General features: G+C 44.3%; 1 protein-coding gene across 5 annotated transcripts in view; it reads left to right on the forward strand.

The window, feature by feature from the left end:
* MAST4 (microtubule associated serine/threonine kinase family member 4) overlaps window positions 1-17243 on the forward strand; it is a 690505-nt gene that overhangs the window by 581692 nt on the left and 91570 nt on the right. For all 5 annotated transcript variants that reach the window (XM_068249995.1, XM_068250005.1, XM_068250009.1 and 2 more), the window contains one exon: window positions 15955-16109. In XM_068249995.1, coding sequence (XP_068106096.1) covers window positions 15955-16109 — 155 coding nt within the window. The remainder of the gene's footprint in view (window positions 1-15954; window positions 16110-17243) is intronic.

Consider the following 17243-nt stretch of genomic DNA (forward strand, 5'->3'; position numbering starts at 1 on the left):
GATCATATCCAGCAGTGCCAGTGAAATTAAATGAAATGGATGCTTTTGTTACTAGAAACAGTCATCTGTAAGTAATTTAAAAGCCATTGATGGGGTCTAAATGTTTTTTTCCCCACTGTGAGGAAATTGGCAGGTGCTTCACGCAGGCTTCCTCTGGCCCTCTTCAGAATCAGTGCTGTGACTGGAGTGTTAATGCTGAGAGCCAAACATACAAGACAACTAGAACACCACCATAACATTAGTGCTCAAAGGTTAAAAAATTACTGTTTATTCTGGCTTATGACTACTTTTTTAACCCAGGAAAATCTTCCCAAAAGTCAGGGGTGGTCTTATACGCCGGGTGTTGTCTTATAGGGCGGGTGCTGAAACTTCCAAACCAGACTTGAGAATCTGCGGTAGCCGCATACGGTGGGGGGAGCAACCGTTACGCGTACGTTACAGCATACGGTGCTGTGAGCATATGAAAGCAGCAAGGGCGGTGCTGTACAAGTATGGTAGAAGAAAATACACTCACCAGGATTCCTGGAAAGAAGTGATAGCGCAGTCCCGATGACTAGGTGAGGGGGCACCTCACTGAGAAGGCTTTGTATACAACAACCAGCCAATCGCCGGTAAGGTACATCGCTTGCCGTGATTGGTTGACTGTTGTATACTAGGCACCAGATACAGCAGAGCACCAGTATCTATACCTGTTTATACAGTATAGCACCAGTACACACAGTACAGTATACAAATGCCCAAGAGTCAAGAGGGGTAGTCGGATAGGGCGAGTATATTCCAAAATGTATATTTTAACTGGAAAAGTTGGGGGTCGTCTTATATATGTCCAGTCGTCTTATACGCCGGAATATATGGGTACTAGAAATGGCCCGAACCTCCGATTTTCAGGGTGCGAACCGGGTTCGCCTTTGGGTGATCCAGAGTGATCCAGAGTTGACCCCTTGTGTGCTGCGCTGGCTGCCAGAGCATCGAGTCAGAGCCTGGATCATCCATACCCTATTGAAGTAAGTATATAACTTTTTTTGTTGGCGGGGGGTATTGTTACAGGTTACCTTTAACCACTTTGCATCCAGACCTGGTTTCCCACTTATGGACCAGAGCAGTTTTGACAGTTTAGCTATGTCCTTATTTAAAGGGAACCAGAGATGGGGACATGAAAAAGATTTTATACATACCTGGGGCTTCCTCCAGCCCCATACGCTCTGATCGATCCCACGCCGCCGTCCTCAGCCGCCTGCTTCTACACGAACCGGGTCCCGTCACTGACGTCATCTGAGCCGGGCTGCGCAGGAGAAGTGCGCCCTCTACGTATCTTTCCAGCGGCTGCGGCAAATATACGCAAACAGCGCACTTCCCTTACACTTAGACTGGCCCCGACTGACGGCAGAGCGGGGTCCCGGTTCTCATAGCTGCTTGCAGAGGAGGACAGCAGCATGGGATCGATCAGAGCGTAAGGGGCTGGAGGAAGCCCCAGGTATGTATAAAATCTTTTTCATGTTCATCTATGGTTACCTTTAATCAGAAATAACGTTATCCCTGCTTATGACACAGAAATGAAATATATATTGTTTTTTTCAAGACAAACTAGGCTTTCATGTATGAACAATTTTGTTTTCTATGAATTTTAATTGGAAAACAAGGGAAAGAAATAGAAAAAACACATTTCTCAGTTTTACCAATTCTAGTTTAACCACTTGAGGACCTAGCCTTTACCCCCCCTTAAGGACCAGCGCTGTTTTTTCAGATCTGTGCTGGGTGGGCTCTACAGCCCCCAGCACAGATCAAATGACAGGCAGAGCGACCAGACCGCCCCCCTTTTTTCCCCACTAGGGGGATGATGTGCTGGGGGGGTCTGATCGCTCCTGCATGCTGTGGATGGTGGGGGGGGGGGGAGGGGGCACCTCAAAGCCCCTTCCACCGCAGGATTCCCCCTCTCCCTCTCCTCCCTCCCTTCCCCGAGAGATCGGAGGCTGCACAGGAACGGATCTGTCCTGTGCAGCCTCTAACAGGCTCCCCGCTGTCATGTGTCAGCGATCCCCGGCTGCTGATTGGCCGGGGATCGCTGATCTACTACAACGCTGCTACTGTAGCAAAAATGTAAACAAAGCGGATTATTTCCGCTTGTGTTTACATTTAGCCTGCGAGCCGCGATCGGCGGCCCGCAGGCTATTCACGGAGCCCCCCGCCGTGAAATGACAGGAAACAGCCGCTCGCGCGAGCGGCTGTTTCCTGATTAATTAGCCTGCAGCCGGCGACGCAGATCTGCGTCGCTGGTCCTGCAGCTGCCACTTTGCCGACGCGCGGTATGAGTGCGCGGTCGGCAAGTGGTTAAAAATAAAAAGTGCTACTGTAGATAAAAAAAACACAAATTTTGTTTGGCTATTCTTACTGCTTATCACAAAACTTAGATTATGTTCCTGTCACAAAGATATTTGATTCTGAAATAATGCTACAGAGTGTATTTTTCACTATGAACTGAGAAAATAAAAGTATTTTTAATGGTAAAAAATCAATCTCATTAGCTCAGGAAACATATATTCCCGTTCACCAATTAGTGCTGCATCAGATAGTGCCAGAAATGTACACAGGAGCAAGCCTAATCCTGCACAGCACTGCTTCTGCTACAAGACTTATATCTACTGACTTGTGGCTTAGATGAAGTCACAGAGGACATTAATATACTGCAGTGGTGGATAAAGTGGTTAAAATATATGTGTACACATACTTATGAAAAGCAAATTTCTCCCAGATTAAATTGCACTTTAAAAATTTGACAGATCAAGTTTTGGACTTGTCCATCTCCTCATGGAGGATTCTTATTATCACCTTTATTCTTTTACAAAAGCACTCCATGGAAAGGATGTATACGTTTTGATGGATCGCTCCTAGGATGAGGTAAACATTGACTTTCATGTTTCCGTTCACATCAGACAAAGCTTTCCAGAGGTTTAAGTTGTAACTCATCTGGGAGCTTTTAATCGTTCGCCGTGAGCGTTTTCTCGTCGGGTAAATTAGAACTAGCATCGCTGATCAGCGTCGAACCGCAACTTCGTGACTTCACACCATAGGTCATAACTAGCACATGAAATCGGGTTCATACAGACGTTGCCTAGTGTGAAAGATCCCTGAGAATCCCCCATGAGGTGTTGGAGTAGTTTAAAACCTGTCAAACCTTTACTACCTACTGCAAGTGACCGTGACATAGGAAAAAGGTGATTTATAGTGCACTTTAATATGGAAGAAATGTATCTCTTACTGTAGAAGTATGAGTACACATATATATTGTTTTAGTGAACGCAACTTCATGCTGAAGTCCACGTTTCGTAAACTTCAGCTTCCTCCCTTTGGCTACAGTATAGTTTATTTGGGTTGTTTGTTATGCAGGAATTGTTCATTGGCGCTCCTGTCTTGCATTAAGTGAATCATCGACACAGTCAGCAGATTTGGACAGAGCTAGACTTGTCAGGAACAGGCTTTCTGCATAATGCAGGGCATGGCATACAGGCGGTGACATCAGGCCATGTCACATCCTCGCCATCTCCCCCAGCCATCGTGTAGTTAGGCCACATCTCACTGTTGTTCTTTTAGGCGCTTGCGGCATCGCGGTGGCTTGGCCATGTGCCGTTTATTCTACAGTCATGTCTTCCTTCTCGGCACTGTCTCTGAATCCATAGCATTCCTGTTTAAAGGGGCGATAAACTCAGATTTTTTTTTTTTATTATTAGATGCTGTGTAGCAGGAAGAGTGAAATGTTGTTTTATATTCTCTCTTTGGCAAGAACATTCTGTTTGACTTACAAATTGTTCCAGCCACCTTTTATTGAAAGTACACTTCCTTTGGATTATACGTAAATTTGCATAGACTCAACACATGGGTTTTTTTTCTTCTCGCGTATTTGAAATGTGCTTGGTTTGCTTGGGAACAGGTCGTAAAGGACATGGAAAGACGGGTTAACAACTTATTAACATGCAGCCATGAACAACTTGTACTTTAAAGACTTCTGGAAACCTGGAGTATCTTTAATATTTACAGTTGGAAAATATGGTGTATATAGTTCGTTCATCCGAAACATGATCGCTTGGAGCAAACCCAGGATTTTCAAGGGGGGATTCCTGAAAGGTCTCCCTCAGCCACGCACAATACAGTATAACAATATGGTAGGACATCATGCTGGGTACACACAATGCAATTTCCCATCCGACTGACAGGATCTGACCATCATTTCCTAAATATTCCGATCTGCTCCCGATCGACAACGGGATCAATCAGGAGCAGTTTGGATACAGATGACATTGGTAATGAAGGGGAAATTTAAGAATTCACACAGCAGGGCACTCTGTTAAGTTCCCCAGAGATGCTCCATGCTCCATACACACACAGCTTCTCCATGCTCTATACAAACGCAGCTGCTCCATGCTCTGTACACACATGGCTGCTCCAAGCTCTGTACACATACTGCTGCATCATGCTTTGTACACATCCTGCTTCTCCATCCAAAGTCAACTGTAGCAGGGAAAGAAAGGGGGCAGTGCGGTGAGCTGCGGGATGCCTGTCCTCAGACACTGCACCGGCCCTGGTCTGAGGGGGGATTCTTGGCAGCTTTTATCCCCCCCTTCTTTTGCCTATTATCACGGCCCATGCTCACCATATTCTCACTGCCTGGAAGCATATTTTTGCTAGCTAGCACAGTTATGTGTTTATTCTGTGTATGTTTTGGTAGAAAATGTTGTTTCAGTTCCAGTGTAATCTCTCCTGATAAGTCTGTTTTCAAAAGTGTTGTCAACAAGCTTGAACTGTCTCGGTCTATATATAGACTGAAGCATTCTTGATTAGCAACTCGCTATCCCAAGCTTCAATCCTACAGTTGCTGTATCATTATCGTTGGATGGCCGTGAACCTGAGTCTGCAAAATACAGTCTAGTGTTCCAGAAGATGAGCTCACTTCTGTCTTACCCACAAACACTGGAGCATAAGAGGGAGCTTGGCTTGCTTACATTCATGGGAACCATGGCTTCAGGCAGGGAACACACTTGACTGTCTTCGTACGCTCTTCTGCACAGGAAAACTGAGAACTCATGTTAATCAATGGGGCCTGGAATGATAGCCGAGGCCAACAGAATCAATGATAGAGCTGGATATAGTCCGTTCTCACTATGCTGCTTGCTACATACGTTTCGCTAAATACTCTCCTACTGATATCCGTTCGGGTTCCTTCTCAGCTCTTGCCGCCGTCCATTCGGGTCCCTGCATGGAAGCAACAGTAGTATAAAGATATTATCTAATGAAAAAATACATTCTCAATTTTTTTTCACCCACATTTTTATTTCCTGTAGGAGACCATTGTGTGCAAATTGCATGTTATTCGCAAGCTGCATGCGGAAAAAGAAATCATGTCCGATTTTAAACCTCACATAAAATCGCAGTGCAAATCGCAAAGCAACGTGATTTTTCTGCAGCCAATAGACAATGGGCACGGTTCACAAAGCTTTCACCCGGTTTCCTCTGTTTTCACTTTTATCTGTGGTACATTTTTAAGCTTCCAAAGAGCAAAAATATAATATAAGTAAGGTAAGAAAAGTAATGAAATGAAGTTAACCCGGACTAACAACTTACTTTGAGTGATTAATTTGCTTGTAAATGTGCTGAACGGTTATTTTTATCAATAAGGTGATGAATAAGTCATTTATGAAGTTTTGTGAATAGAGCCTATTGTATGCGAATTTACATGTATTTTCCTCTATGGCTAAACGCATGTGATTCTACTAAGTGTGCTCCCTGCTTGATGCTGAGAATACACGGATCAATTCTGGCGCTCGATTCTGCGCCAGATCGTTTTGCCCGCTCGATTCTCTGATCTTCCACTCGTTTTTCTTCTCTTTTTTTCAGTCAACGTCAATGGTGAATCGAGCGGCAAAACGATCGGGCGGGAGATCGGACATGTCGGAACTGATCTATCTAACCATCTTAATGGCTCAGAATCGAGCCGTGTATTCCCAGCATTAGGCTTTGCCTAGTGAAACGCCTTGTTATACCACCAATGTGTACTGCCAGCCTAACTTTCCAATTGAGAAATAAAATGATATCCCTTCTTCCCTTGCTGATATGCTCTCTCTCTCTCTCCATAAACGTGGAGTGTGCTGCTGCCTGTGTACCACCATTAATCTTGCCTTACCTCTGCTGCATCGGGGTTACACGAGACACTTTCACATGCCGTTCCTCATCTTTTAACATCCTCGCTGCCCTTCTCAGTCCCAAGGACTTCAGATCCTTGAGATGTCCCGATAACATAGAAGGTAGATTTGTTTCTGACAATCAAATAGTGTAGCTAATCAGAAACTGTCAACACGCGCTGTCCATATAGTAATAAAATGTTTGATGTAGAGGTGTTGGGTCTGCCGGCAGTATATAAGCAATCAGAGGTAGCCTGCTCTCCCGCAATGAACTTTGCCACCATTCAGAGAAAGTTATCTTATAAACGGGATCCCTACACAATATTGTTTGGCTCATTCACCCTTAAACTGGGGAGATAAGGATGTGGCATATGAGCTAAGCATGCAAAGCCCTTTTCTCAATCCACTATATAAAAGTTATCACAGCGGCAAGCGTAGAAATGCCTTGAATGCTATCCGATGGGCAATATAAATAAAGGACAGAGGAGGATGCTCACTGTATTCATGTCAGTGTCACTGTGGATTATTTTCATCAGATAAGCATAAGTCCACTTACCAAGTCGAGAGAGAGAGTTATGCAATCCCAGCAGTGGCGAGTGAGCGTTTCCCGTCCTCCATAGGACACTATGGAAATCCATCATACTTATCACTGATATGCTTTGCTTTACATGCACCACACAAATTCACTGCATGAATGGCTTCTTGGAGAATAAATGTTGGAGATCCGCATCACATCCAAAGATAATCTTAACCTCTTCAGTACCAGAAGTCTCAGGCCCCTTAACCCTTAGGGGATCGACTGCCTAACCCCCCCCCCCCCTTAAGGACCAGGCAATTTTACATGCGGGGGGGACATTTGGGGGGGGGGGGGGGGAGGTCAGGCAGCTGGATTCCTAGTATGGCTAGCTGGGCATGGTGTCCCCTGTTTGGACAGGTGTCCCCTGTATTGCCAGCAACCTTTATTCGCCTCCCAGGCTCCAGCGATGGGCAGCTCTGACCGGCATCCGCGCTCGCACTGCCGTTAAGTTCCGGGTTGCGGCTTGATGATGTCATCAAGCTGGGACCCGACACTTATATCAGAGCGAGCAGAGATGACGGCCAGAGCAGAGGGGAGCGTCGATCGTCGGGAACATCAGGAAGGCGAGTGGATCCTCTTCTTCCCCTCCTACCACCGCTGCTCTAATAGTGATCACTACGATCCGCCAGCAATCGTAGTAGTCAGGAGCCCATCGCAATGGCTCCTGATCACTGAGGGGAAGCTATCAGCTGTCATATTACAGCTTAATCTCCCCTCTTGGGTGCACACGATTGCGTCTGTAGCGAAAATGGCAGATGGCATAACTCCTATGCCGCATCAGGCTTAGACAACCACAAGTGCGGCGTAGGATTTACTATCAGTGGTCCCCAAAGGGTTAAGTACCAGAGACTTGTGGAAAAAAAAATCGGGGCTTACCGAAGTCACACCGCACAAACCCACTTCTCTCGCCGTTCTCAATCTAGCTCCGTGAGCTGGTCAGGAGACTATTTCATGGGCTCTTGACCCTGTGATCACTGTCTCTGTCCCTGTGATCACTGAATGGCGCTACAAAGCTCTGCTGCCATACTGACAGCAGAGCGAGTGGGAGAGCAACACAGTAATTGAAATCTACGCCCTGGCAGAGATTACAGGTCCCAAACAGGGCATAAATTCCAGTTAGCTACGTCAAGAAGCTGTTCATTTATTGTACAAAAAAATACACATTAAAAAAATCTGTTTGGCATGACGGTCCTTTGTTTCGGGCCAGTGCCCTTCTTCAAAATGCAGAACTGGGTTTATTGTTTCACTTGGTTGGCCTTTGTTCTATTCAGAATTCTGGACCTTCCACCCTGACTCACTATCCCAGCAGGGATTCTCCTGTCAGGGGTGTGTTAAATTAGAGGGTGTGGAATCTTTGGGGATTTCTATGCTTTCATAATGCAGTAAATGCATTGTGTGAAAGCATTGTTTAGCAGAAACAAAGGCAGGATTAACATATTTGCACAGAGAAGTTCATGTATGTAACAGTGTGCAGTATGCAGAGATAGAAGACCTTAATTACTACCAGTTCCTTTTCTTCTATTTTTAAGATCAACACTACAATACATTTTAGTTTTCAGGTGTTCTTTTAATCCAAAAGAATATATACTGTACATTGAGTGGGCAAAATATTTAGAGACACCCCTTATTTGAAAGTAAACTAGTCCAACAGTAATGTAATAAAGCAGAATTACTTATATAAGGAATGCCTAGCTTCGGACAACGTAGTTATCATGGAAGTTAATATTAATGTCAAAATGGGTAAGATAAAAGATTTAAGTGACTTTGAATGAGGAATGATCATTGGTGCAAGGAGAGCTGCTGCTAGCATCTCTGGAATGACGACTCTTTTAGGATTTTCATGCCCAACAGTATTTTGGGTGTTAAGAGAGTGGCAGCTGAAAAAAAAACAAAAAAACTTAGAGGGATAAGGACTATTCTGGTCAAAAAAGGCTGGTGAAGGAGAGAGGTGAAAGGTGAATAGCACCCATAGTCTGCAGCAACAGAATGCAACAACACAACAAATTACAACTGACTTCAATGCAGGTGCATAACAAACCATATCCCAATGCACAACAAGATGGACTTTGCAAAGGATGGGATTCAGCAGCTGGAGACCATCAAAAGTGCCTTTGGTATCACAGTAAAATAGGAAAAGATGCCCATTGCCACCGTGCTCGGTGAGTCTCAAATTGGTTTGATAAACATCAATCAGGAGTTTAACGTGCTTCCATGGCCAGCTCATTCCCCACCTCAATCCTATAGAGCATTTGTGGGATGAAATCAAAAGATCGCTTCAAAGCTTGGAAACACCACCAACCAATCTGACCCAACTTAGAGCTGTCATAATGTCAGCATGGGCCAACATTCCTCAGCAACAATATTAGCATCTTGTTGAGTCCATTCCAAGAAGAATATCAGCTGTGATGAGAGAAAAAGGAGGACCAACTCCTTATTAGAGGGTGTCTCTAATTTTTTAGCCACTCGATGTATTTACTCAGAGAACCTATTACCAATTTACAGAGACGATCAGTTGACTATTCTGGTGTGATCAGCCGAAAACATGGTCTTGCTACGTGTTGTCCTGTTGCACCAGTCATGCCTTGTCAAAGGCAATGCTGCGATGGGAAGTCTCGCTTGTTGGGTACTGTAGAGAGATACAGTAGAAAGCAGTAGTTCTCTTGGTTTCAGCATCAGAAACCACATCCTATGGCTATATATTGCTGTATATTGAATGTAGCCCTCCTCTGATGTTTAGCCTAGGCTGATTAACTATGTGGTCTCCACCCCCCTTTCTCGAGCATTCTGGTAGACCAGGCATATTTTGTACTGGCTTTGGAACTCCCAAAAACCATTCTGCATAGATCACCTGCCACAACTAAAGATGTCGCCACCTTTGATAAATTTCAGTACATAAACCAGGGAGAGGAAAGATTTTACAATTAGCATACTCTAATTTATAAAGTAATATTGTAAAATATAGGAAATTTTATTAATTACATTATTTTCACCCCAATTTCCCTATAATGGCCTAATATGTTTGCAATATACGATGTAAAAGAGAACTGGTGAATGATTTCTGCATTACCTTATGTAGTGATTAGAGGAGGCACTGCCTTATGTACTCTTCAGTGTTCTCCCCAGGCTCTTTTAGCCAGGTGTTCCACCCGGTTAGTTTTGGTGAGCACCCGGCTGTCATCAGCCCAGATCCTCCTAAGCCATACATGTCAAATCTGGACCTCAGAGCCCTTAAATTTGGCCCTCAAGTGGCTTTGCCACTTTGCATTATGTTTGGCCCACTCTAGACCCCCAGGGAAACTATATTTTAGGTGAAGCCCTAGAATTGCAGGGAAGCCATATGGGGGAGGTAGGGGGAATGCACTAAACACTTAGTAACTGTATATAGGTGGGGGGGGGGCCTCTAGACACCAGGGAACTGTATAGGGGTTAGAGGGGGGCCATTAGACATCTGAGAACTTTATAAGGGAGTAAGGTGACCAGCAGACATTAAGGTTGGACGCGACTAGGTCCTAGTGCACAATTTCAGCCCACTTTTGAGTTTGACACTACTGTCCTAAGCTGTAAGCATTGTTCCACAGAGAAGCGCTGGCCCTTCATTCTCTCAACTCTCCCCACCCGGCTACTTTTTCATGCCACTCGGCTGGAAATAAATACTGGGGAGAACACTACTCTTATATTGTGAGAGTCAGAGCATATGTTTATAAAACACTTACTGCAGTCCCAAAGAGGTGTTGGGAGTATCTGTGTGTTATGTAATGGCTTTACAAGGGCGGAAAGGGATAATTTGCATATTTAGTAGGTGTGCATTGTGGGTAACCACAAATGTTCATTTATAACTGAATTATTGCAAATTTCCTTCTGTTTTAAGAAGGCAATTACACCAAGCTTTGCTTTTTTAGTAGGAGGGCTTTTTGGTTCCTTTCATCCCCCTATACATTCCTAGTAGTTTGGGTCACCCTGAGCTGCTTGGTTACTCTGTTATGTAATGTAAATGCCTGGCATCTCTACAGATTATCTACAGATTATAACTCCTTCATGCTTCATAATTACAGTTCCCTTTTGTGTTGCGCCTGGCACACACCATGCAATTTTCCGTCAGAACAATCATTTCCAATTTGCAATAGTTTTTCTGATTGGAAACCTGATTAGACCCTTTGGAAATTATCTATTTGACCTGTCAATCTGACGGGAAATTGCATGGCGTGTACCAGTTATTAGTGCTGGAACCCACTAGCAGGCACAAACATTTTCAAAAAACATTTATTTCACTAAGCCACCACCCACACTAAGCTGCCACCCAGCTTCCATGCATACTTACAACCTTTGGTTAGTAGCAGAGTTCCCCAACCCTGTCCTCAAGGCCCACCAACAGTACATGTTTTGCAGAAAACCACATACATGCACAGGTGAGGTAATTAGTGTCTCAGCAGAGCTACATTTGTGGCTTTCCACAAAACATGCACTGTTGGTGGGCCTTGAGGACAGGGTTGGGGAACACTGGATAGGATTCCTGGCAGATCAACTGCTGAGTGAGCAGTTAGTTCCTGCTTGCTCAGTGTGCAGGTTAAATAGGAACTGTAGTGAAAATTGCTTATTTTATACAATATTCGTTTGTAGATGATTTAGTGATTGTTTGCCCAGTAAAAAAATCTTTCCTCTCCCTGATTTACATTCTGAAATATATCACTGGTGGTGACATATTTAGTTCTCACAGGTGATCTGTACGGAATGTCCATTACGTAGAGTTCTATGCACAAAGGGAGATGCTGCTTGCTTGGCAGTTGGAAAAAAACAGTTATTTCCAACAATGCAACAAATTTCACAGCAAACTGGCAGGACCATGGTCATGACATCACACTGTGGGAGGGGTTTTACCACAGTATCGGCCATACAGACCCCCCCTTCCCCGATAATGATCTATTCAAGAAAAGGTAGAGCTTTCTCGTAGGAAAGGGGGTGCCAGCTACTGATTGGGATGAAGTTAAATCCTTGGTTAAAGTTACTCTTTAACTGTCATCTGGCCTCAGTGTGTCCACCTTGTGCATATTTACAGCTGCGTTTTGGTTCTACATAAAGCATGGGAACAATAGGAAAGGGGGAGATTAGTTTTATTGCTGCAGAGCTATAGTGCTCTCCATATCGGGCTGTGAGGTTGAACTTCAACACAGGTAGTACCAGCTGCATCCAACAGCCGTATTACAGCTATGCTCTGAAATTCAGGACAAGAACTTTGCTTAATATTGAAAAGGAGAATATTCTGATAAAACACTCTTCATACATGAGGCTGCTTATCTTTTGCTGCCATTTTTAGGTGCTCAAAGCAGGCTTCCAAATTGTGGATTGTGCAAAGAGATATGTATTGTATATGTGCAGCGTTTTTTTTTTACTTTCGACCTTTTATTTCACATTAGATGGTAAAATCTTCTCCAAGAGGAGGGGTAAAGGGGGGGGGGGGTGTTTGGTTATTCTTCAGAGAGCCAGTCGGTAATGACTTGTCATTGTCCAATTTCATTTTGCCTGTCAACAAAAAAAAAAAGAAAGAAAGAAAGAATACCCACATTGCTGATATCATCCATTTATATTCTCCTTCAGCCAACCTTCTGGCCTGACATTTAAGAGAGATTTCTCCAATTTGAAACAGACGTTTGTGCTTTGTAGACATGATTCCCTTACACATGAAACAGATGCTGCCATATAAACAGGAAAAAAAATCCTTTGATGGTGATTGGTGCCAATTACCGTGTTCATTGACATCTGAAGAACGTCTATTAAATCATTTTATACTGACCCACTGACCCTGGAGCACTTTCTTCATTGGCACAGCCCACAGTATGTTGTTACCTTAAGGCTGCTCTAATAAGGAATTGCACCAGGATTGGTAGTAGGCCATTAGAGTAGACTTTGAGATATCTACCAGTTTAGTGACCTAGCAGTTGGTTCTCCTTAAAGTGTATGGATAGTTTCCGATATTTTTGCACATCTGCTTCTATGCCCGAAGCAGGTAAAGAGGTCGGTGGAGGTGCCCTGGTAAAAACTATGCCGCTGCAGGCATTGGGTGCTGGTGGGTCTCTCTAGGGTTGGGAAAGGGGGGTTCCTTAGTGTTAAGTATGGATGGTGGTTAAGGTAGCCATCACCGGGAGAGTTTCAGGGTTAAGCACCACCAGGGGGATTTAAGGGTTAAGCAGCACCAAGGGGGCATCAAAAGGAAAAGCTAGGTTAGGTTATAGAAAAATATTGGTAAAGATTACTGAAATTTTACTATTGGAATTAACTAGTAGAATATCTGTAATATTACTGATATTCTAGCAGTTATTTCCAGTGCCCTCTTTACAGAGATCAGTTTTTACATGTACGTTCTCTGCCACCCTGAAAAGATAAATAGCTTATAACTGAAGAAAGAGTTATGTCCAAGTACCTATTTGCAGATCCAAGTACCTATTTGCAGATCCAAGTACCTATTTGGGGGAGGGGGTCCTTTTCTCTCCTGTCTTTGCTTGCTACTCTTTAGTTCCAGCATTCCATATCAGCTGAGAGGAGGAAAAGCCATCTCAGGCTTACTCACTGCTGTATATAAATCTAGAAAGAAAATGGGGAGAGAAGGTCCTATTGTTTCACCAGTTCTGCAAGCTGTGGCTTTGTCAGAGGATCTAACTTGAGAAATGTATTTTAACCACTTCACCTCCAAGGGTTTTACCCCTTAAACGCCAGAGCAGTAGTGCTCCTTCCATGCATTGGCCCATAACTTTATTACTACTTAGTAGTACCTAGCAAGCTGTAGGTGAACTAGAACATGGAATTTGTAAGGGACCAATCCAATAAGCCTCCTTACTAAATGTGAAGTTTAAATTTGCCTTCTCGAAGATATTTGCAATTGTTTCGCTTTATGCGAGCAAGAAAAATCTCCCTTGATGCATCACTGCTGAATATGCAAAGCATTCCTTTATGCCCTAAAGGCCAGACACACATCCAGATATAGATAGTGCCTAAGGCCTATTATTTTAGTGGTTGGATACACTTCTAAGGGGCACTCACAAGGCCTTCTATCCACAGTACGTCGCATACTGGGGTCTTCCAATTTTTCTGTAGAGATAAGGAAGGAGATAAAGATTAATGTAATGCTACTGTACGGCATTCGTTTTGGATTGGTGTTTTTGGACCTGTGCAGGGAAAAAAAGGCAACTTTTTAGTCTTGATTATTCCCGACAATTCCTTATAACCTCCCCTACTCTATTCTCTAACACAAACCCTTCTATCAATATGCTTAACACCAACCTTAAATCAATCTGCCGAACACTAACCGAGCACTTACCCTGCCTAGCCGAGCATTCCTTAACTCCTACGCATAACTCCTAACAAAATCTTTCAATTGACCTGCCTAACACAAACCGTACACTTTCTCCACTAGCCATACGTTCCTTGCTGATAACCCGGCACCAAAAAGCACTGCTTACTAAACTCTCCTCATCATGTGCGATGCTTACCGAAAACCCGGCCACACAAATACACTTCTCGGTACCCCATAGTCAGGATTACCAATGTGGTCTATGAGACAGTCGAATCTGCCGTGGTGCCCGAAATCGACTGCTTCGACTTTAGACCCTTTACTTGAAGTGGTAATAAATGCTCTTTTATAAATCCACTGCTTTTAGCTGTAATCATGTAGTTCTTTTTGCCCCCCTGTTTTTGCAAAGCAGTAAACTCAGGTATTCAGCAGCTATGCACAGCAAAAGGAAGACAATTCTCCGCTGTGCACAAAGCTAACAAACTGGACTGTAGCTATTTGTGTGAAAAATTGTGATGCAGACCAAAGGTCCAGGTTATGGATCCTACTTGGTGGCGGTGCTATGCTTTCTTAGGACCAGGAATCTCTTGTGTTACTAGATCAGGAAATCTAGGAGAGGACACTAGTCCACACCAGGGGAGGACTGGCCAGGGGGGAGATTTCCCCCAGGCTGCCACTAATTTAATGATTTAGGGCTGGTGTAGGGCCTGCTGCAGTCAGGTTTTTTTTGTAAAGCAATGTGAAACGCTAGGCTGGCTGAGGGTAATAAAAGTGCAATACAGAGCAATTAGAGGGCGGGTAAGCTGGTAAATGTACACAGCAAGATGCAGAGCAGAGGCTTGCCTGAAGGGTTCGTAGAAAAAAAAATATGTCTGCTCCCTCACCATCATGGCCCCCAACTGTCACTTTTTTGAAGGGACAGTCCCTCTTTGGACATAAATATGTGGGTGTGGGTGTGGGGGGGGAGCCTTGGGAAATTAAGGTGAAAATACATCTGTCGACTCGGCGATCAACCAACTGTTTCGATAGTTGCTATTGTATTGGATGAAAATTGGTGCCGCCACAAGCATGCTTAATCGACGATTTGGCAGATTTCGGGCGGAAATCTGAGATGCTGGGAAATCACGGCATGCAATAATCATGAACGACGGACACAACAGAAACCTCTGGCTGTCGTTCCTCCAAATGTATTATGCGATCCCCGATGCCTGTGCATTTATACTTTACCTGTCACGCTGTCCTGCAAGTGTCCTTGCTGTATTTCCGCATGGACCCAAATGACTGCCAGCATATAGCACATGGGGCGCGTGTGTGACGCCATTTGGGCTGAGGCTGCCATGAACACGGGCCTCTAGTTTGTGTTTTCCCCCCAGGCCGAAAGGTTCCAGTCCTCCCCTGGTCCACACCAGACTTTTTTTTTTACAGATAAATAAATCAAACTATTGAGGGATTGGCATGGTCATTGCAGAAAAAAAAAGCAAATGGGAAAGAGAGTTAAAGTGGACCTGAACTCAGAACTTCCTCTATGCTCTAAAAGATAAGCAACAACATAATAACCTTTAAAGAAAAACATCCCTTTGTTACAGCCCACAGGATTACTGAAGTAAATCTGTTGTGTGTCTACATTATTCTTTAATGGAAGCAGACAGTGTTAACATCCTTTGCTTACAAATTAGCTGTGACTGCCGAGATACCTGTGCTAGCGCAACTGAGGGATCAAATATCAATTGTGATTACTTGCAGCTGTGGGGGGATTGGACAGGCTCTTCACTCTAAACACAAGCAGGGTAGATTTATCTGTGTTTTCCTTGTGTCCCAAGCATGAGTTCAGGTCCACTTCAAAGTGCTTATGTGAGAGTCATGTTAAATTGAGCACTTGATTTTCATGCATGGAATAACTAATGCTGTTTCTTGTGTCTCCACAGTCGTCCTGCTCCTCCCAGGAGAAGCTGCACCAGTTACCATACCAACCAACACCTGATGAACTCCATTTTCTGTCCAAACATTTCTGTACGGAGAGCATTGCCAGCGATGACAGATGCCGGAACACTCCGCTGCGCCCTCGCTCCAGAAGCCTCAGGTGTGCCACTGCGCTGCTGTTGGGAAAATAAAATAATCAATCAGAATTAAATTTGCTCTGTTACCAAATGTGAAACTTGATTCTGAAATGATCAGTGTGTGAAGGGAAGGTTTTTTTTCTCTTTACGGCTGACTGGAAAAAGTAATGTAGTTTTCCAAACACCATCCTTTGTAAGATAGTATCACAGCTCAGGGGCGTAACTAGAACTCACGGGAGAGCCTGAGGGGGAGGGGGGGGGGAGTGGCCCCCCCTCCCCGCTGATCTAGGTGGCCTTGCTCTCCCCTTCTGCCCCCCAAAATGGCCCTGGACGGGCCCCCCTCCCCCGCGGATGCAGGGGCTGCAGCCCCTATTGTTACTCCACTGTCACGGCTCTTATCATTGGGCAATCCTTTAAAGCAGTGGTCCTCAAAGTTAGGCCCGTGGGCCGAAGGTGGCCCCCTGAGGCTTTTTTACCGGGCCCACACACACAAAATGTATTACTTATAGATGCGGTCAGCTACATCTTTAAATATTGGTGGTCCACATATACAATACCAGTGCTGGCACCACCCATCCACATGAGAGCAAGAAAGCAGTAATTTGCTGGTTTCCAATTAAATTCCACATCAGGTGACACTACTGTCCAATTAGACTGCAGGTTGTCACCTGGGTATGCTTCACTGTCTGGCCCACAAAAACTTCTACACCATTTTTGTGTATACTCCGCTATCCCCCCCCCCCCCCCCCCCGCAGTCTGAAGTATGTTGACCCGGCCCTCGAGCCAAAACGTTTGGGGACCCCTGCTTTAAAGAATATCTGGATAGCATTGGGGATACACCCCCACGGCATCCATTTTGTGTTCAGGAAGGCTGGCATCCAAACAGTCTGAGAAGTCAGTTTGGTTATTTAAAGGGATACTTCATCTTAGTACAAAAATGTATATAACATACCACTACACAAGCTATTTCTTAAATCTGTGTCTTTAAAGCAAACCTGAACTGAAAATTAAAAGTCAAAATTAACCTACACACATCATACTTATCTCGTATGTAGTCTACTCATCAATCTCTTTCTCCTCTCCTGCATCCTGTTTGTCCACTGTGATCAACTGTATTCTCTGTCCTCCATTTTAAAAATGACCATTACCCTAAAACC

The sequence above is a fragment of the Hyperolius riggenbachi genome, chromosome 1 (genome assembly GCF_040937935.1).
Source record: "Hyperolius riggenbachi isolate aHypRig1 chromosome 1, aHypRig1.pri, whole genome shotgun sequence".
Taxonomy (NCBI): Eukaryota; Metazoa; Chordata; class Amphibia; order Anura; family Hyperoliidae; genus Hyperolius; species Hyperolius riggenbachi.